This window comes from Trachypithecus francoisi, unplaced genomic scaffold (assembly GCF_009764315.1).
Source record: "Trachypithecus francoisi isolate TF-2019V2 unplaced genomic scaffold, Tfra_2.0 Lachesis_group10, whole genome shotgun sequence".
Lineage (NCBI taxonomy): Eukaryota > Metazoa > Chordata > Mammalia > Primates > Cercopithecidae > Trachypithecus > Trachypithecus francoisi.
This window is the reverse complement of record NW_022681455.1, coordinates 25,372,812-25,394,035: the sequence shown is the minus strand read 5'-3', so window position 1 is coordinate 25,394,035 and position 21,224 is coordinate 25,372,812. Positions and strand designations below refer to the sequence as shown.

Here is a 21,224-nt window from a genome sequence, read left to right as displayed (position 1 = left end):
CTAAGGGAAAGATTGGCACACTATGATTGGTATACCTAGTGCAGCTCACTGCTGTTTTGTAAATAAAGTTTTATTGGAATATAGCCAACCTCATTTGCTGATATATTGTCTATACCTATTTTCACACTACAATGGTAGAACTGAATAGTTGCATCAGAGAAAGTAAGGCCCACAGGCCAGGCGTGGTGGCTCACACCTGTAATCCCAGCACTTTGGGAGGCTGAGGCAGGCAGATCACAAGGTCAGGAGATCGAGACTATCCTGACTAACATGGTGAAACCCCCATCTCTACTAAAAATACGAAAAAGAAAAAAAAAAAACCTAGGCATGGTGGCAAGCGCCTGTAGTCCCAGCTACCCGGGAAACTGAGGCAGGAAAATTGCTTAAACCCAGGAGGTGGAGGTTGCAGTGAGCCAAGATCGCGCCACTACACTCCAGCCTGGGCGACAGAGCGACACTCTGTTTCAAAAGAAAAAAACAAAACAAAAGGAAAGAAAGAAAGTAAAAGAAAAAGAAAGTAAGGCCCACAAAGCCTCAAATACTTACTCTGTGATTTTTTTTTTTTTTGAGACGAAGTCTCGCTCTGTTGCCCAGGCTGGAGTGCAGTGGCGCGATCTTGGCTCACTGTAACCTCCACCTCCTGGGTTCAAGCGATTCTCCTGCCTCAACCTCCTGAGTAGCTGGGATTACAGGTGCCCGCCACCATGCCCAGCTAATTTTTTTGTATTTTTAGTAGAGACGGGGTTCACCATGTTGGCCAGGTTGGTCTCGAACTCCTGACCTCGTGATCTGCTCGCCTGACTCTCCCAAAGTGCTGGGATTACAGGCATGAGCCACTGCACCCGACTACTCTCTGATCTTTTGCAGAGAAAGTTTGCTGACCCCGTCCTAAGTTATTAACATTTTAAGACTAAAAATATGTATATTGTCTCTGTATTTGTATGATTACATAAATGCATATGTATATACCTATATGTAGCTACATATGCATATATATGTATGTATGGTCTACATACACATATGTAAATATATAAATATGTGTATAAGCATATAGATACACATGAGTATATGTGTGTTTACATGTATATATGTGCATGTATATGTACATGTGCCTATGTGTGTGCACATGCACAAGATTAATTGAATTCTAAGCAGGACATCGCTAGGGAATGGTATCTTTAATTACACCTGAAAAACAATCAAGGTCTGCAGCCCCTTTCCTGAACATACTGACTGGCTCTCCTCCATTTAAGTGGTAAATGATGCCTGGTCAATATACAGGAATTATGTTCTTTGCCTCCTTCACTTATGGGTCTGTCTGTGGGGAAAGCATTTCTTTTTTATAGCCAAGAACTTGAGTCACTATTTCCTTGCTGCTGGTCCAGCATGCTGGGGAACAACAAAAGCAGTACTGCTGGGGCACTTCAGGGCAGCAGGCTCAGTGCTGGATTCCTTGGTGAGGACCTCGTACTTTTCCACAGAGTTACTCAAGGCCCCACCAAGAGCAGAAAGAAAAGCCAGCATGGGAAGAAAAAATAAGGAGAAAACAGTACAGAAAGAAAATAGAGGCTGGCTGTATGTAAAAACATGAACAATGTAGCCCAACATTGTTAACTAATTTTAGTTTGGGAGAAAGAAGCACTGCATTAATTGTAGATTTAAAATACAGGTATAAAACCCTTTAAGCCAGATATTCATGAGTTCACTTATTCATTTAATAAATGACTAATTGAGCATTTACTATGTGTCAGGGACAGGGTTAGGCTCAGGAGATACAACAGTGCACAGGATACAATCCCTGCCCTTACAGATCTGACAGTACAGTCGGGAAGGAAGATGGGTGAACTCTTACACTGGAGTGAGTTGTGTGAGTTTTTGTGAGTGGTCAGCATAGAGTGCTACAGAGCTAACACGAAGGACGCCCAACCTTCCTGACACCTTCAGTGGTCAGGAAAGGGTTCCTGGAGGAAGCATCCTCTAATGGAGAGTGAAGTGAAAGTAAGAGTTGTCTAGGTGAAAAGACACCAGTAAGAACTTTCTAGGCAAGAGAGCCAATGTGAGCATAGGACTCGACTTGAGAGAGACCATGGTATTGGGGATATGCAAATGGCTCTGGGTGGCTGGGGCCAAGAAGACAAAGGATGAAGGGTGGCAAGGAATTGAGGAAGGCATACTTGAAGCTAAAAATCTCAGTCAGCTGACTGACCTTCTCTCACCACCACCTGATGCTGATGGGCTCAGAGAGGTCCCCAAACACAGATGAGACCTCAACTCCAGCTGGTGTCCAGGCTCTTGACACTGTTGCAAGAAGGAATTCAAGGATGAGTCAGAAAATAGTAAAAGTACAGAGATTTGTTGCAGAGGGAAGAGTACACACTCAAGAGAAGGGAATGTGGTTGTAGTCAGGAGCCAGGCACAAGGGGGTTTGGGGTTGCTACCTTCATGGGTTTCTATAACCAAAGCAAGGGGTAGAATATTCATGAAAATTCCTGGGAAAAGGTGGAGATTTCTCAGAATTGTCGTGCCACCCATTTTTCCAACAGATATAGGTGTTCCTGGAACTGTCATGGCACTGGCAGGTGTGTGATTTGTATGTTAATGAGCATATAATAAGGTCCTAGGTGAAACCTAAGTAGGATCCAGCTCCATGTTGGGTCCAGTCAGTCTCAATCAGCTTGGTCCACATCTGGTTTTTCAGGGTCTTATCAGTCCATAGCCTCTATTCATGTGAAACTGCTGCCTGGAACTTTTATTCTCCTGTAACCACCCTATATGACTCCTGTCTCACATCCAAATCAACATCCCCAAGGTTTCCTATCAGCCTTCATTTGATCTCCCAGATCAATTAGGAGGAACGAACACTCTGATTCAGTGCTATGTGGCGTCACACTGGAGCCTGAGGCAAAAGAAATACGCATCCTTATAGTGTACACTTACCCAAAAATGTGTCTATAGTTTGTGGAAGAAGTCAATACAAGCTCTACAAAAAAAAAAAAAAAGTGACTACGTATAAAGTTCCACATTATCCAGTCTGTTCCCATGCCATTGTCAACTCTCATGACACTGTCTGACCTGGCCAGCCTTGGGCTGATTGGAATTCCTGTTGCACAATAACCCAGGGTCATAAAACAAATAACAGCAGCCTGTCTTCACCTAATTTTTTGATATTTTATTTATTGTAGTTTTTTTTGCCCATAGTCTATAGATGAGAAATACATAGGATCCAGGTGGTGAAAAATCATGTGAAAAATGGTAAACAGTTTGCATTTTGTATAGGGGCAATGGAGAAACGTTGAAAGGCTTTGAACATGGAAATAAAGGAATCAGATTTTTCTGGGTTAGAAATATCACTCTAGTTGCAGATTTGAGGGTACATTTGGGATGTTAGGTTTTTTCATAGAAACATCTGTATTTATAGTCACCAAAAATATCCCTTGGGGGATTGCTATTAACTTTATAAAAATGGTTCGCTATATAAAATCCTTGTAAATGAGAAATACATTTGTAAATATGTGCTGATTTGTACATATGTCTGATGGCAAATTTGATTATGCACAACTTTTCAAAAACACACTCCTGTGTTTTTGCAAGTGATCATTTTGTTGAGATTCTCAAAGAATTACTTGAGCAAGCTGATGAACACATCATGGAGTATAAATTGCAGAGGAGAACGTTTTCTAGCCAAAACACAAGAAAACAAACAGATTGAGGAAGTTAAGGGGAAAAAAAGGAGAAAAAGGGGCTTGGCAGTTTAAGAGTGTGGGCTAACTTACATCTGAAAATCCTCTCTCATGCTGTTCTCTGCACCTGGAATACCCTCCCCACCGCCTATTCAATTTCAAGGCCCAAATCAAGCTCTATTCCTAAGAATTTTTTGATTGCTCCAGTGCATCCAATCTCCTTTTCCCCTTTAGTTAGTGGCCCTGAAACCTAAGTGTGAGAATCACCCAGAGGACTTACTAAAGCAGAGTTTTGGTTTAGGTAGGTCTGGGGTGAGGACTGAGAGTATTTTTCCAACAAGTTCCCAGATAGTGCTGATGCTGGTCACGGACCACACTTTGGGAAGCACTGCTTTAAACCAGTGCGTGTTTCTCAGACTTTAATGTGCATACAAATCACCTGGGGGCCTTGCAAAGGATGCTACACTGAAATCTATATCAGTGGTTCTCAACAAAGGATGACTTTACTCCCAGGGAACATTTGGACGTGTTGGACATTTTTGTTTGTTATATACCATGGCAGTGGGAAGTGAGGAGTGCTTTTGCTTGTTACTGGCATCTAGTGGGTAGAGGCCAGAGATGCTTCAAAACATCCTACAATGCAAAGGACAGCCTCCCACAATCAAGAATTATCTAACCCAAAATGCCACGTTGGGAAACCTTGATTTAAACGATACAATTTAGATACCATCACCATTTGCTATTGCTCATGGAGATTGTAAGGACTGCAGTTTCCTAAAAGCAAGCACTATGTCTAATATAGAAATTCTGAGGCTCTTCCTCTCTCTGGGCCAAACACTACCTTCCCATCCCACCTCCTCTCCAAATGCCTAACACAGTGTTTACTACATAATGAGCATACAGGAAAAGGTTTTTTAAATTAACTACCTAGGAACACTTAAACTAGTGGTTCTCAGGCTTCACTGTATATTAGAATACAGTTTTTAAAACTGGGGAGTTTTTAAAACACAAATGCCTGCGTCCCAGCAGTAGATTCTGATTTCATTGTTGTATGCTATGGCCTGCACATTGGGAGTTTTAAAAGCCCTGCAGGTGAGCCCAATGAGCAGACAAGGTTGAAAATTATTGAACTCCATCCTCGCTAATTAGTAATTCACACTCGAAACTGTGAGAGTGAGAAGGAAGACTTGTAGCTGCTTGAGCACACATATGATTGCCGCTAAGGAAAACCCATTCCAAAACAAGTTAGACCCATAAAATATCATTAATTTCCAAGTAGTTGCTGTGTACCGCCTGTGAGTTGTCCATTATACTATGTGCTAGGAATACAAAATTGAAAAGTGTAAGGGCTGCCTTCTAGGGACCTCCTAGTGCAATGGAGAAGTTAACTATGAACAATACAGTAAGTGCTGTAATAGAAGCCTGTACAAAGTGCCTGAGTCATGCAGAGGAAGTATCACACCAAAGGAAGTGGCTTACTTTTCCCAGGGGCTCAGGAGAATTGGGGAAGGGGTTCTTAGAGAAGTCTCTCACCTGGGTGTTGAAAGTAAACAGTGTTGATTGGAAATGTCAAGTACATCAGCATGGTTGGACACAGTTGGACTGGCTGGTGTTAAAGGAAGCAGAAACAGTGGTGGGAGAGAAGGGAAAGGGGCTGCACAGGGCTTGAGGGCATAAGGCCATTCATGAACAGCTGCATGTTCAGGGGGTCAGGACTGTCTAGACGAGAGGCAGCCAGTGATGGTTAAACAGAGAAGTGATATGAGGAGGTGAGCTCACTGTGATCCACACCTCCTTTGCACACTTGAGGGCTGTAATTGAAAGATGCATTCATCAATTCCTGTTGTGCAGTAACCCAGGGTTGTAAATCAAATAATAGCAGCCTGTATTTATCTAATTTTTTGATATTTTGTTTATTGTAGATTTTTTGCCCATAGTCCATAGATGAGACCTGAGAAATACATAGAATCCAGGTGGTGAAAGACCGCATGAAAAATGATAAGCGGTGTGCACTTTGTCTAGGGACAATGAAGAAACATTGAAAGGCTTTAAGCATGGAAATAAAGGAATTCTATTTTCTAGGTTAAAAATATCACTCTAGTTGCAGATTCGAGAGTAGATTTGGGATGTTAGATCTTCATAGAAACATCTGTATATAGTCACCAAAAATATCCCTTGGGAAAGTGCTATGAACTTTATTAAAATGGTTCACAATATAAAGAATTACTTGAGAACATATAAGAGGTGCCTTGTATGTTGTCTTCTCTGTAAGCAGAGCTTTGTGGAGTTGTGTGAGACTGCAGCCCTGCCACCTTCATCCCAAGTTCACTTCCCTGATGCTCCTACGGCACAGAATCGAGAGAATGACAAACTGTGTACAAGGGGTGGATTGAGTTGCAGGGATTGGCAGTTTCCCAGGCAAGGCCTGGCTGTCCAGAGTCCTCCCTCCCTATGGCCGCTTGCCCCTACTCCCCTCCCTCAGTGATGCCGCCCAGGAATAGCACACTTGATCCAACCAAATGGCTTCCCTCTGGGACCATTTCTCTTCTATCCTGATGGACCCTTTGAGACAATTCATTGCCCCTTCAGCAGCTCCTACTGCTGGAGCCTCACCCTCCTCTGCAGCCACATCCACCCCAGGGAAGGTCTCTGTGCACTCCCAGGCTGAGGACCCCTTTAGAGGGAAAGCAAATGGCAGAGCCAGAGAGCCTATTAAGGCTGGGGTCCTGCTCTCCAGCACAAAACCCTCATAATAAGAAGAGAAGATGATGCAGAGAGGAAAGGAAAAGCCCCCACACTGGTAGCTCAGGCCTCGTTCCCAGCCCTTCTTCCTCAGAACCAGATGGCTCCCTGGATTTAGAGTATCCCCCTAATGTCCTCAGCAACCAAATTCTGCATGGCAGAGAGGATGGTTGGCCACAGACACTGGGGGCAGCACCAGCGGTTATCACAGTACAACGTCTAAACAAAATGTGAGCTCCATTGGCTGTCAGAGTTCACTGTGAATCAATACATCCAAGAAGTGGGAAGAGAGAGACAGAGATAATCCTCATTTTAACATAAATATTTAAGCTTAAGTAGAGATGGGGCAAGTGTAGACCAGGTTAAGAGTATGTTTCCGGTATGCAAGGTGTGTCATGGTGCTATTTGTCATTAGCACTGGCCCAGGGAGCCAGGGAACATTGTTCTACCCCAGGTTTCAGAACCCAAAACTTTGCCTTATGGTAGCCACAGACACCCCAAACCATGTCCCATCGCTCTCATGAGTACCCCAATGTCTTCTCCCACATTCTTCAAGTCCCTTGTTCTTTCCTCTTCTACAGGTGAGAATAAAGGTAGAAAAATCAAAACTCGGCTAGGGAGCAGCAATGGTGATCAGAGTCATTACAACAGATCAGAAATGGTTTCAGCACCACTTTACCTGCAAATGGCTTTCAACATCCCAGTTTCCTCATGGCTTATCACATGATGTTTTTGAGAGAAATAAGGTGTTAAATTGTGGTGCACTCTAAGATGCTTCAAAGAAACGTGATCAGATCTTCAAATGGTATTACCTGACCTGTACTTTCTTTGATTTGTGTTGGGCCAGACCTTCACTAATTTACAAAATAGAAACTTAGTCTTCCCTTTCCTTAACATCCCCTTTAAATTCCTTTAACCTCTCTGCGTGGTATATCCTCCTCAGTCTCAGAGAGTCCAGTTCCTCATATCCTCTTATTCCCATCACCTTAAAAAAACCTACTCTTTGGAAATTATCTGTTTCCCAATTACTATAACTCAGAAATTACTGTGTGTCATATCTTTGTCTGGGAGCTTACATTTTAACAAAGAACAATACATTTAGCCAAAGGAAGGGCACTCTGAGTGAAATGTTAGGTACCAGTTGACTCAAGAATCAACTCTTATCTTGGGCTCAACTACAAGTTAATTGATCAAACAGTCTGTTAAAAATTTAATGAGATTTTAAAAATGATACCAAATCAAAATTTAAAGCAGGCACTAGCAGAATTGCTCTCAAAGAGTCAGATAGTAAATGTTGTCATCTTTGAGGGAGAGGCAATTTGTGCGACTGTTCAACTCTGTCATTGTAATGTGAATGCAGCCATAGACAATACAACAAATAGACATGCCTGTTTTCCAATATAACTTTATTTACAACAAGCAAACAATTGGCAGACTGAATTTGGCCTTGCCCTCAGGTCACAGTTTGAAGACCTCCGATTAAGGTTACTTCTTTGAATTACTGAAAGTGAGCATGTGCACAGACACATATGCGTACACACACACACACCATTAACCTCTTCCATGAAAATCAAGTTATTGGGCTAAATGCCTCACTAAAAGGCAGAGTGGCAAGCTGGATAAAAAAGCAAGACCCAATGGTATGCTGTCTTTAAGAGAGCCATCTCACACATAATAACACTTATAGGCTTAAAATAAAAGGATGGAGGAAAGTCTACCAAGCAAATGGAAAACAGAAAAAAAAAAAAGCAGGGATTGCACCCCTATGTTCAGACAAAACATATTTCAAACCAAGAAAGATAGAAAAAAAAAAAAGACAAAGAAGGGCATTACATCATAACAAAGGTTTCAATTCAACCAGAAAGTCTAACTATCTTAAACATATCTGCACCCAACACAGGAGCACCCAGATTCATAAAGCAAGTTCGTAGAGACCTACAAAGAGAAACCATTCAAAAGATCAATGAATCAAGGAGGTGGTTTTTTGAAAAAATTAATAAAACAGGCCACTAGCTAGGCCAATAAAAGACAGAAGATCAAATAAACAATTAGAAATGCTGAACAAAATGTTACTGTTGACCTGACAGAAATACAAACAACAAAATGTTACTATTGATCGGACAGAAATACAAACAACAAAATGTTACTATTGACCTGACAGAAATACAAACAACAAACAAATTTGTCATCCATTCAAAGATGTCCTTATTGCAGGTGTTTTACAATAAAGGCCATTCCCTCATTTGTTTGCTTGGCTTATAGGATATTTAAGTTTGAATTGCTGTCATTGTTTTAAAATCGTGAGGTTTTACATGTAAATCAAGATTTGTACCAGTACCATGCTGTTTTGGTTACTGTAGCCTTGTAGTATATTTTGAAGTCTAGTAATGTGATGCCTCCAGCTTTATTCTTTTTGTTTAGGATTGCTTTGGCTATTAGGGCTCTTTTTTAGGTCTGTATAAATTTTAAAATAGTTGTTTCTAGTTCTGTGAAGAATGTCATTGGCAGTTTGATAGGAATAGCATTGAATATGTAAATTGCTTTGGGCAGTATGACCATTTTAATGATATTAATTCTTCCTATTCATGACCATGAGATGTTTTTCTATTTGTGTCTTCTCTGATTTCTTTGAGCAGTGTTTTGTAATTCTCATCGTAGAGGTCTTTTACCTGCCTGGTCAGCCATTTTCCAAGGTATTTTATTCTTTTTGTGACAATTGTGACTGGGATTGCCTTTCTGATTTGGTTCTTGGTTTGGCTGTTGGTGGTGTATAGGAATCCTAGTGATTTTTGGACATTGATTTTGTATCCTGCAACTTTGCTGAAGTTGTTTATCAGGTAGAGGAAGAAATTCGTGCATACTGGAACCATGCAAAGTGAGGAGTACCTGTAATGTCTTCTATGTGACAAGACAAATTATGACAATTTCATGAGAGCTAAGATTTAGAATGGACTATAAAGGTCACTCAGGCCAAGTGGACTCCAAAGGAAGGATCTCCTCCTATAGTACCTTGTTTTGTGGCCATTTGCAGAGCTCTTGAGAAAAAACCATCATCAAATGCTTTCCTAACTCAGTGCACTGATTCTTAGCAAAAACCTGTTAATACAACACTCTGACCACCAGGTGGAGTTTCAGGCTCCCCGTCTTGCCCCCTAGGGCTTTGGTGTCAAGAGCCAAAGCTTTTAAAATATCACAGTGGATGCAAAATGAATTGAAACTCTGAGTCTACGTGGTGAATTCTCTCTGTGGAGCTCTCTTATCTCAGAAATCAGGTACAAGAAGAGGGATGTAGGGCTGCTTCCTGCCTGGATGGGGTTAGCTTCCCTCAGAAGGTCTGGAGTAAGCAGGTTAGACCAACTCACCTAACTCTTCCCTTGACTAGTTGTCTCTAGGATGCTATTCTTTTTTTCCTTTTGGGGTTTCATTAAAACCCTTTAAGCTGAGGTTTGGATATAGGTTTGGGAGATATGGAGGCCACTTAGCCAGTTTTGGTGGCCACCTAGTCTAAGCAGAGGACTTCTCAGGACTCCAAGAGGCCCAACACACTGGGGGCCCACAGTGAGGTTTGGTTGTGAATTCCATAAACCTAAACCCACAACCCACAGGTAGGATTTCATGGATGGCGTTCAGCCACTGTGCTAGGTGTCCCTTGGTTACCCAGCAGGGGGACATAATCATAGTAGTTAGCTGGTTGAGGTTTCCAGAATTCTGGATCCTATCTATCTTGTGGGAAATTATCTTGTTGTAATGTACCTCCTAGTATACCACCAGACAAGCTACCCAAGAAGTCACACAACAGAATGGCTCACAGACTAAATTAAAATTCTCAAATTATATAGTTTATTAAAACAATTTAAAATACATAACAAGAAGAAATCTGGTAAGGTAATGTAAAATAGAGAGCAAACAGGGTGAAAGGATAGTATTATCTGAATCCTAAGGTGTACAAAATTTTTATTTTGTACACCTTTGTGAGAAACCTCTCTCTCAGCTACATCAGCCTTCAACACTGAAACTATGATTATAAAGACCAGAACTACCTGAGGTTTTAGCAAGGGCTCTACAAGCAGAAGGTTCCCAGGGCTTGTTACATGCTTGTTAGAAAGACACAGGAACAGCGCCATGTATGCCTGGCCGCAATTGTAGCTTATTGATTAGACTTTTGAACAGTCATGGGTTTTATTTGTGCCTTGGACAGAGAACATGTGGGTCATGATAAGTACCACCGTTGGCTGGCCAAATTAAAGTGTTATGAACATTGAGTGCGCATACATATTTTATGTATCCTGAGCATTTGGATTTTATTGTGTATTTAGCGCTTCATATGTCTGATGTACATTTAGTGCCCTAGTGCCTCGTGTATATTTATGATCTCATAAAATACTAGGATTCTCCTGGCCCATCCATTCTTTTCTATCTATATTTAACATACACGTGCTCTACTAACTACTTTACTTAACACATCTTGTGAGCTTATGACATATCCCATTTCTTTTTCTCCTCCTATGGCATAGCTGAATGTTCTCAAACAATGCAACAAATGCACACTATGAGTCACCCTTAGAGTATTCAGATCTCTCATTCTAATACATCATACAGATAAGTTTAAACTCTAAACCATCACTGTCATAGTAAACAATATTAAAACAGCAGCTTTTAAACTGTTCACTCATATCAACGTAAGTCCAATCAGTCCACTTTTTTCAGAAGCCCCAGGGTATGACTCGCGGTTGTGGCTTCTTGAGACCATGAGGCCATATGAAGCTCTGAGCATCCAGGTATCACATCTTTGTCATCAGCTCTTATTGTCTGTAATGTCAGAGTTCCTCTTTTGGTATTGACTTCTTATTTGCTGATTTATCTTTTGCACGTCATTAGAAGCATTATCGGTGATGTTTTTGCAAATATCCACCTATTAAAGCTGATTTGGTCTTGTCCTTTGACACGTCCAGAAACTAAGACCTTTATCTTTTCAGCACATCGAGACATTATTGCCTAAAAAAAAAGCACATGTTACAATATGACTACAAATGTCATTTTGGATAAGCCAACTCTTTCATTTGAGAAAATGTCCAGGAACTGAGAGTGAGGATTTTATTTTTGATATAGTATGTTTTGTTGCATTTGCCCTGTTTTGTTTATACTGACACAACAAAAGGTACTGAATTTTTTTATTTTTTTGGAGACAGAGTCTCACTCTGTAGCGCAGGCTTGAGGGCGATGGTGCGATCTCGGCTCACTGCAACCTCTGCTTCCCGGGTTCAAGCGATTCTCTTGCCTCAGCCTTCTGAGTCCGGGCCCGGCCAGGGTATTGACTATTAAACCTGTGCAAATAACTACACAAACAACGAAGTAAAGAAACTTAGTAAATGCACTTTACATAGTGTTTAACTGCTATTCTAAGGAGTAAAATCAATCAATATGTGGTATCTTTTTTATTTTATAAATCTTACAATTTTAAGAAAAGTACAAGGCAGGGCGTGGTGGCTCACACCTGTAATCCCAACACTTTGGGAGGCCGAGGTAGGCGGATCACCAGGTCAGGAGTTCGAGACCAGCCTGGATAACATGGTGAAACCCCATCTCTACTAAAAATAGAAAAAAATTGCTGGGCATGGTGGCACATGCCTGTAATCCCAGCTACTCGGGAGGCTGAGGCAGGAAAATTGCTCAAACCCAGGAGGCGGAGGTTGCAGTGAGCCGAAATCACACCATTGCACTCCAGCCTGGGCAACAGAGCAAGACTCCATCTCGAAAAAAAAGAAAAGTACAATTAGTATAACTAAAATATATACTTATAAGTATTACAGATATAACAATTTTCCTCAAAGAGGTTTAAGATATTACATCCATGAAAATGAAGCAATGATCCTAGAAATTAAACATGACTTTTGATATTAAAAAATCAGATATGTATCACCAACAGAATCTTTTTTGAAAGAATGACGATAGCATAAACTTCAACAAAATAAATAATGAATCCAAGAAAGATGAAGATGTAGGGTTCAAGAATCAGTGTAAAGGAGAGAAACTACTTGACTTGTCTAAATATAATATATATTTAAAATTAATAACACAACCTTAAAATCTAGATTAGACATTGGCAAACATTTTCTGTAAAAGGGAAGATAGTAAATATTTTCAGTGTTTGATCCATGTAGTCTCTGTTGCAACTACTTAGTTCTGCTGCCGTAGTGTGAAAGCAGTCAGATAATATGTAAATGAATGGACAATAAAATTTTATTTACTAAAGGAAGAAGCAGGCTAACCAACCCCTGTTCTGGATGATTGTAACATAAACATGGCAAGGTCAAGGCATGATGGAGAGATAGGAGGGAAGTTCTAAAAGCATGATAAACACACACACAGACACCACACACACACACACACACACCCAGATGTCGAGAAAAATGTCAAGCCAATATATGATGTCTTTTCTACACAATCATTATTCTTTGAGTTTTCTTGACAGTTTATCAGATCTTTTATAAGATATTTATTTGAAATCCAGTGGGTCCGTTGAAACGAGATACCAATTGGAAGTGTGTTCAACTGAAAGATAAAGATTAAGAAGCTATTCACAGTAGCCGGGCCTGGTAGCTCATGCCTGTAATCTCAGCACTTCGGGAGGCTGAGGAGGGCAGATTACCTGGGGTCAGGAGTTTGAGACCAGCGTGGCCAACATGGCAAAATCCTCTCTACTAAAAGTATAAAAATTAGCTGGGCACCTGTAATCCCAGCTACTTGGGAGACTGAGGCAAGAGAATTTCCTTGAACCCAGAAGGCAAAGGTTGCAGACAAGATTGTGCTACTGCACTCCAGCCTGGGTGACAGAGCAAGACTCTGTTTCAAAAAAAAAAAAAGCATCTATTCACAGTAGAACGTTAACTGTAGTGTGGTCAGTTATTTCAGTCCTAGGTTAATTAGTTCTTATTTTGTTGATCTTGAGTTAAGCTCTACTTTCATGCAGTCCTAGGTTAATTAGTTCTTATTTTGTTGATCTTGAGTTAAGCTCTACTTTCATGAAGTCTACTTCTGAACTGAGTCTTGAAAATCCCAATTCGGTCCTTGAGTACAATCTGACAGGGGTTAGGTATCATCTGTTACTGAGATTCTTTGTTGTTTCTTCTAAAACAATTTTAGAGCTGCAGTTTGTAGCAAGGCCCCTTAAATAAGTATGAGGGAAAAACAGGAACCATCTGTTGATAACAAGACAGTATAGGCTTGGTTTATTATTATCGGTATTATCAGTTCGGAGTTTAGAATCTATTTAGAGACAATATTATGAACACTGAAGACACTGACAAATCTCTGAGGCCTTCTGATTTATCCCATGTGGTATATGTCATATTGAAAGGTGACAACGTGCTAGCAGCCCTCGCTCTCTCTCGGCGCCGCCTCGGCCTCCGCGTCCCCTCTGACCGCGCTCGAGGAGCCCTTCAGCCCGCCGCTGCGCTCTGGGGGCCGAGGCGGCCGAGCGGGCCGCTCTGGGGCTGGCCGAGGCTGGAGCAGGCTCTTTCTGCTCACTGGCAGGTGTAGAGGGGGAGGCGAGGGAGGAAGCCCGGGCTGCGTGCGGCGCTCGCGGGCCGGCGCGGGTTCCGAGTAGGCGCGGGCTTGGCGGGCCCCGCACTCGGCGCAGTCAGTCAACGCCTGCTGGCCTTGATCAGGGTACAGCTCCCTCTGGGCTGCCAGAGTGCCCGGGCTAGGTGCCGCAGAGTCCCTCGCTGACCGCCATTGAGAGGTGAAGCCCTCTGGGCTTCTGGGACGGGTGGGGACTTGGAGAAGTTTTACGTCTAGCTAAAGGATTGTAAATGCACCAATCAGAGCTCTGTGTCTAGCTAAAGGTTTGTAAACGTACCAATCAGCGGTCTGTCAAAACGGACCATTCAGCTCTCTGTAAAACGGACCAATCAGATCTCTGTAAAGTGGACCAATCAGTAGAACGCAGGTGGGGCCAGATAAGGGAATAAAAGCAGGCCACCGGAACCAACCAACTGAGGCAATTTGTGTGGGTTGTCTTTGATGTTGTGGAGGTGCTATTGTTTTGTTTCTCGGTGTTAAGTGTTAATGCTGATGTTTTGGGTCTGTGCACCGTTTCTGTACTGTGACACTCATCGCGAAAGTTTGCAGTTTCATCTTGAAGCCAGCGTAGACCAGGAACCCACCAGGAGGAATGAACAACTCCAGACACACCATATGTAAGAATTGTAACACTTGCCATGAGGGTCTGTGGTTTCATTTTTGAAGTCAGGAAGACCAAAAACCCACCAATTCTGGATACAATATGTAAATAGCTAAATGGTAAGCACATTTGTATACATAGGGACATGATGAGGCTTTTAGCAGTTTAGTGTCAGTCTTTGCTTTGTGAACATTGCACACCCCAAGTTTTATGTGGTGGGCCTTCCACGTCCCTTACAACCCCATTGTAAGTATCTTAATGTACTCTTAACCTTGTTCCCTTTCATCTCCTTATGTGTTTTAAAACAATTTAATATGTGATTGAGCCTTTTAATTTGGCCTGTGAGCCTGTTTCATGACCTCTGGGATAGTTTGTCTTGCAGCATTATACTTGGAGGCGTCTGTTGCATCAAGGTAATTTTCCACGTGGCACCACCCGTCAGTCATAGGTCATTAAACCTCTTTCTAGTCTCAATTTATAGAACCCTATGCAATGTGTGTCATTACCTCTATCTGCTGAGAAAGCAGACTTTGCTGGCATGTAAGTCACATAGCTAGTAAGGGACAGGGCCAGGACTTGAGTGTGGTCTTTGGACCATACTCTTTCCACCTTGCCACACCTGTCCGCCTGGCTGTGCCAGCCAGCCATGATTCTTGATCAGTCAGCCGAGAGTTGGGCATTCAAGACTTCACTATTGGCCAGTTATATTCTAGAAAATTCTCCTTTATCGTGAGCTGAAATTTGCTGCTTTGTAACTTTGATCTGTTGATTCTACTTGTATTCTCTAAAGCAAGTCTGCGCAGCCCATAGCCTTCAGGCCAATACAGCCCAGGATGGTTTTGAATGGGGCACAACACAAATTTGTAAACTTTCTAAAAACATTGTGAGATTTTTTTTGCAATTTTTTTTAAGCTCATCAGCTACCGTTAGTGTTAGTGTATTTTATGTGTGGCCCAAGGGAAGCCAAAAGATTGGACAACTCTACTTTAAAGGAACACAAGGAAGTCCTTCAAATATTTGAACAATTTAATCTTCTCGACTCTTCTCCAGACTACACATTTCCAGCAACATCAGCTGTTCTTCACATGGTAGTTGTGTTTAGATGTTTCATTGTCTTTGGTTTGTGACATGCTTTCCAGCGTTGAGCAGAGCGTTGCAGGTGAGGTCAGGCAAGGATAGAGCACACAGCAGTACAACTGCATGTCCTGAACAGAGTGCTTCTCCTGTTGCCAAACAGCAGTATTTCAGTTTCTTTTTGTTCTGGCAACTACATTATTTGGTTGGTCTTTATTAGAGTCAAATAACCTGTTTTGCACTAGTTCCTAAATTATTGTTTGAGGAAACACTGGTCTACCAGATGTAATTGCCTTTTTAAAAAGTTTTCGGCCGGGCGCGGTGGCTCAAGCCTGTAATCCCAGCACTTTGGGAGGCCGAGTCGGGCGGATCACGAGGTCAGGAGATCGAGACCATCCTGGCTAATACGGTGAAACCCTGTCTCTACTTAAAAATACAAAAAACGAGGCGGGCGCCTGTAGTCCCAGCTACTCGGGAGGCTGAGGCAGGAGAATGGCGTAAACCCGGGAGGCGGAGCTTGCAGTGAGCTGAGATCTGGCCACTGCACTCCAGCCTGGGTGGCAGAGCAAGACTCCGTCTCAAAAAAAAATAAAAATAAAAATAAAAAAAAGTTTTCAATGCTAGAACAACAATGTGTCAAATCCTAATTCAGAGTTCAACAAGTTTGTTTACTTAGGAGTCCTCCAAAAGGCATCAATACACAGTGGTTTAAGAGCATGGACAGTGATTTAAATCCCAGTTCTGTGACCTGTGTGACCTTGGGCAAGTTACTTAACCACCCTGTGCTTCTACTTCTTTGTAGGTAGACTGGAATTACAATAATAGTACCTATCACAGAAGGTTGTTACAAACATTAAACAAGTGTACATACATGAAAGCCTTGGCCGGGCGCGGTGGCTCAAGCCTGTAATCCCAGCACTTTGGGAGGCCGAGACGGGCGGATCACGAGGTCAGGAGATCGAGACCATCCTGGCGAACACTGTGAAACCCCCGTCTCTACTAAAAAATACAAAAAACTAGCCGGGCGAGGTGGCGGGCGTCTGTAGTCCCAGCTACTCGGGAGGCTGAGGCAGGAGAATGGCGTGAACCCGGGAGGCGGAGCTTGCAGTGAGCTGAGATCCGGCCACTGCACTCCAGCCCCGGCGACAGAGCAAGACTCCGTCTCAAAAAAAAAAAAAAAAAAAAAGAAAGCCTTAAAATAGGGCCCAGTATGTAGTAAACATTCAGGAAAATACCAATTAATATCATGCAACACACAACTACGAATCTCCTGAAAGAGAATTTGGTGGAAGAGGTTTTGAATAGTGTTTCCCTAGGTCTTTATCACACTGAACCATTATCAAGACTTTGCCCATTCTCTGTTCATGCAACTGATACCTGGAACCCAAATGCAGGATGTTGTCGTATGTATTAATATATTTCACCGTTTTCAGTACCTTATTCCAGCCTTTATATACCCCTGGAATGCTGATTCAGTCATTCATTCTATTAATTACCACCCCAAATCATATAAAATAAACTAAGTTTCCCTGAGTGACTTACTGCTATCAGTAAATCTAGTTTGCAGTTGGCTACATGGAAGTACCCTGTACATCAGCCCAAGTGTTTCTTCACCTAGGACCCGTGGATAGTTACAGGATTTACATCAACCAGGGGTCTAGGGGGTCCCAGAATTCCCTACTGCTCATTCTCAAGTTGCTGTAATGGGAAGTGTGAAGGGAGCGGGGGATACAAATTCATCCTGTCGATGTCCCTGTCATCACCTCATGAAGAACGTGTCAGGGCAAGCCAGCTTGGATGTCCTGAGTCACTGACTGCCTTCCATTCTCAGGTTTATAATCCACTTGGGTTAGGGTTTCCAGAAACAATGTGCTCCTGCTGAGAGGTTCAGGGCCAGTCAGCAACTTCTTGTTGAGAGATTTGATCACTTGCAGCCTTCTCTTTTATTTTAGTGGTTAAAAAAAAAAAAAAAAAAAATCACTTGGTCTGTGGAGCCCCTGGTCCCACCTCTTGCCTTTCAGAATCCAGTTTACCTCAACTGCTGTTCCTGGTCATTTCCTGGCAGTGTTAGAAGAGAAGAAGCTTTTGAATTCCATGCAGTAACTAGTCCCTTTTCTCCCGCCAAACCCCGCCTTTCTATCCTATTTGATAATGGTTTAAGGAGTGCTGTTTCCTCATGGTTGTTGGTCAGTTCTCTGTTAACCAACTGGAAAAAATTAAGATCTCTCCAGTTTGGAATTGTTTACAACAAAAAAGTCTATTGCCAGTCACAAAAGTTGTGCACAGGGAACATTTCCTGAGTTGGGGACCCAAGTCCAGTGCTCTTTTATTTCATTTGGAGTTGCATCCCTTAAGTTGACCTGGCAGGTGGCAGAGGGGCTCACAGGGCCTCTCAGGGCCCAAGTGCCAGCCTCAGCAGTAATGATGGTCTACACAGAGTACCAAGAGGAACCTCAACCAGGCTGCCTTGTTGTGATGCCAGGGTACAAGGGAAAAGGGGAGGACCATGAGGCCCTCTTTCCCTCTATCACTACAGCATGTCCTGTCAGTTCTTGGACTGATTATATTTCCTAAATCATGGGTGAATTCATGTAAATAATAACGATAATTGAAGCTTACATTGAGCATTTACTGTGGGACCAGATACAATGCCAAGTGCTTTCTTTATTTTTTAGGTTTTTTCTTTAGAGATGGGGTCTCACCGTGTTGTCCAGACTGGTCTCCAACTCCTGGGCTCAAGCCTCCCAAGTAGCTATGACTACTGGCATGCACCGCCAGGCCCAGCTCCAAGTGCTTTAAATGTATTATCTCCTTTAGTCCTCACAGCTCTTTAAGATAGTAATTATTATTCCAATTTTACAGGTTAGAAAATTGTGAGTAATTTGTCTAATGTATCCAGTAGGATTAGCCCTAGATATGTGTGTTAGAAAAAAGGGAGACAACCAAAATGTAGAAGTTTATTTATTTTTGTCTCTCATATATAAAAAGGCTGGAAGTAAATAGTGCAGGGCTGACCTGGTGCTCCAAGATGTCGAAATCTATAGCTCCTTCCGTGTGGTCACCCACTATTGTCCACATGTAGCTTCTTCCTTGTGGTCCATGAGGACCACTCAGGTTGGAGCTAGCATGTCCTTATTCTACCAGCAGAAAGGAAGCAAACCAAAAAAAGGGGTGCTCCACCTTTTAGAGATGCTTCTCTGAAGTCCCACATAATATTTCTCTTTCTGTACCATTGAATAGAACTTAACCATGGTCACACCTAGCCGCAGAGACTCAGAAAAGGCTGGTCTCTATTGCAGGCAGCCAGGTGCTCAGCTACTCCACTGATACTCAGGGCTTTTATTTATTTATTTATGAGACAGAGTCTCGCTCTGTCGCCCAGGCTGGAGTGTAGTGGCACGGTCTTGACTCACTGCAACCTCCACCTCCCAGGTTCAGGCCTCCTGAGTACCTGGGACTACAGGCACCTGCCACCATGCCCGACTAATTGTTGTATTTTAAGTAGAGATGGGGTTTCACCTTGTTGGTCAGGCTGGTCTCGAACTCCTGACCTCAGGTGATCCACTTCCCCCAGGCCTCAAAGGTGTGAGCCACCGCGCCTGGCCTCGGGACTTTAATATTAAGGGATAAGTGGAGAATGGGTACTGGGGGACAACTAGCTGTCTTTGCCATAATTAGAACCCAGATCAGTTTCCAAAACTTGTATGGTACTTGCCTTATGTATACATATATATTACAATTAGTCATTTTGTTTAAAAAGATCACGTTCTGGAAATACAGCCTCAGTAGTGAGGCCATATATACATATATTTGTATACATGTATATATATGTGTGTGCCTGTGTGTGTGTATACATGTTCAACCTAAAGGAAAAAACCCGAGGCAAAATTAATATAGGTAGAGAGTTTGGGCCAAGTTTGAGGACTGCAACAACCCAGGAGCATAGATTCTAGTCCCCTGAGTAGATCCTCCAGTTAGCAACAGTTGCAAGCAGGTTTTTAAAGGAAAAAAGAAGGGCCGGGCGCGGTGGCTCAAGCCAGTAATCCCAGCACTTTGGGAGGCCGAGACGGGCGCATCACGAGGTCAGGAGATCAAGCCTGGGCGACAGAGCGAGACTCCGTCTCAAAAAAAAAAAAAAAAAAAGAGGTAGTTCCTAATTGTTTACCAAGAATTCACATTAAAATAACCTAAGCTGCTACTAATTGGCTGTACATTGTTCTTTGTATCACAAATTCCAGAAACAGGAAGACAATGGGTGAGGCAGGCAAGAAAAGAAAGAACAAAATGTCTTTAAACAATTGCTCCCCAGGCATAGGGGGGCCCAATGTAACTGAAATCCCATACTCTCGTCTCTCTGGGCCTGGTAAATTTCGCATACCTTACATAATGCAGCCTGCTCTGAGCTATTTTTCTTTTCTTAATATTAGTTTGTTTTTAGTGGAGGTATTTCACATTTATTAGTATCTGACATGCGAACATATTGTACCCATTTTATATGTACAGAAGCACAGGCACATGAGCCAACTACTTTTATTTGATTCTTAGGAAGCCATAAAGTAAGCAAGTCATTGGGCTCAAATGTAAGGGAAAAAAATGTTATTTGGCTTAATAAATACTTGGTGTCTGAATAAGTCATAAGCTCACTTGTCCTCAGAAATATGTAATTAGCAAAATGCAACATCAGCAGAGAATGAATCTTACTAGGGCAATAGTTACAAGGCAAGCTGAGTCACCTAGAAACTAAAAAAGAAATCTGCGCTAAATTAATTTCATTCACATTCAGTCACACAAACTACTGAATAATTCATTTTGTTTGAATAGACAGCAGAACTAAAAGAATGTGGATCCTGGAAGCAGCAACAACCAAAGAAAACTATTATTCCTTTATTCTCCTTTGTACAAAGCCAATGATTGTTAACAGCCTTTGGAAAATGGAATCTGTAGAGAAATGCTTTTGGTTTTCATTTTCTATACTTTATAGACAAAATATATGGATTTTTACCACAAATATGTTTTCTTTTATTACTTAAAAAAGAGATCTCTTGGAAGTTAGAGATTGTTAAAACATTGTTAATCTTTAAAAAGTTGCTATTTAGACAGGTACCCTGGATTAGGGTCATTTTTCATCAGTCCATTCCTCATAAGGCAAGAAGTTGAAGGGAGGCCCAGCTCAGGGTCTGTGAAAGGTCTGCTAAACTCTGCTTTTGCAGTGCCAAGGGACAAGGTGAGCCCCCTTCCTCTCTATGTTCTGTTACATGTAAATAAAAATAATTAGCATTTATTGAATTTTTTGTCAGAAACCCTTCTAAGTCTCTTTCAAGTAGTACCTCATTGAATTCCTTCAGCAAGGCTGTGAGGTAGCTGTTAACTATAATCTCTGTTTCATAGATGACAACACTGTGGAACAGAGAGGTTATGTGACTTGCTCAGGCTTGCACAATTAGCAAGTGGCAGAGGTAGGAATTCGACCCTAGATAATATGGCTCCAGAGTCTATAGTGTTACCCACTAAGGCGAAACATACCAGAGTGCAGGTGACTCAAGGCT

The 21,224-nt window shown here is 42.1% G+C and overlaps 1 protein-coding gene across 3 annotated transcripts in view; it reads left to right on the top strand.

The window, feature by feature from the left end:
• RIPOR2 (RHO family interacting cell polarization regulator 2) overlaps positions 1-21,224 on the top strand; it is a 247,534-nt gene that overhangs the window by 41,275 nt on the left and 185,035 nt on the right. The window contains exon 1 of one of the 3 annotated variants that reach the window (XM_033216401.1): positions 14,440-14,616. The exons of the other annotated variants lie outside the window; for them this stretch is intronic. Within the exon in view, the coding sequence (XP_033072292.1) occupies positions 14,490-14,616 (127 nt within the window). The 5' untranslated portion in view covers positions 14,440-14,489. Of the gene's footprint in view, positions 1-14,439; positions 14,617-21,224 lie in introns of those variants that run through there. 3 annotated transcript variants of the gene reach the window in all.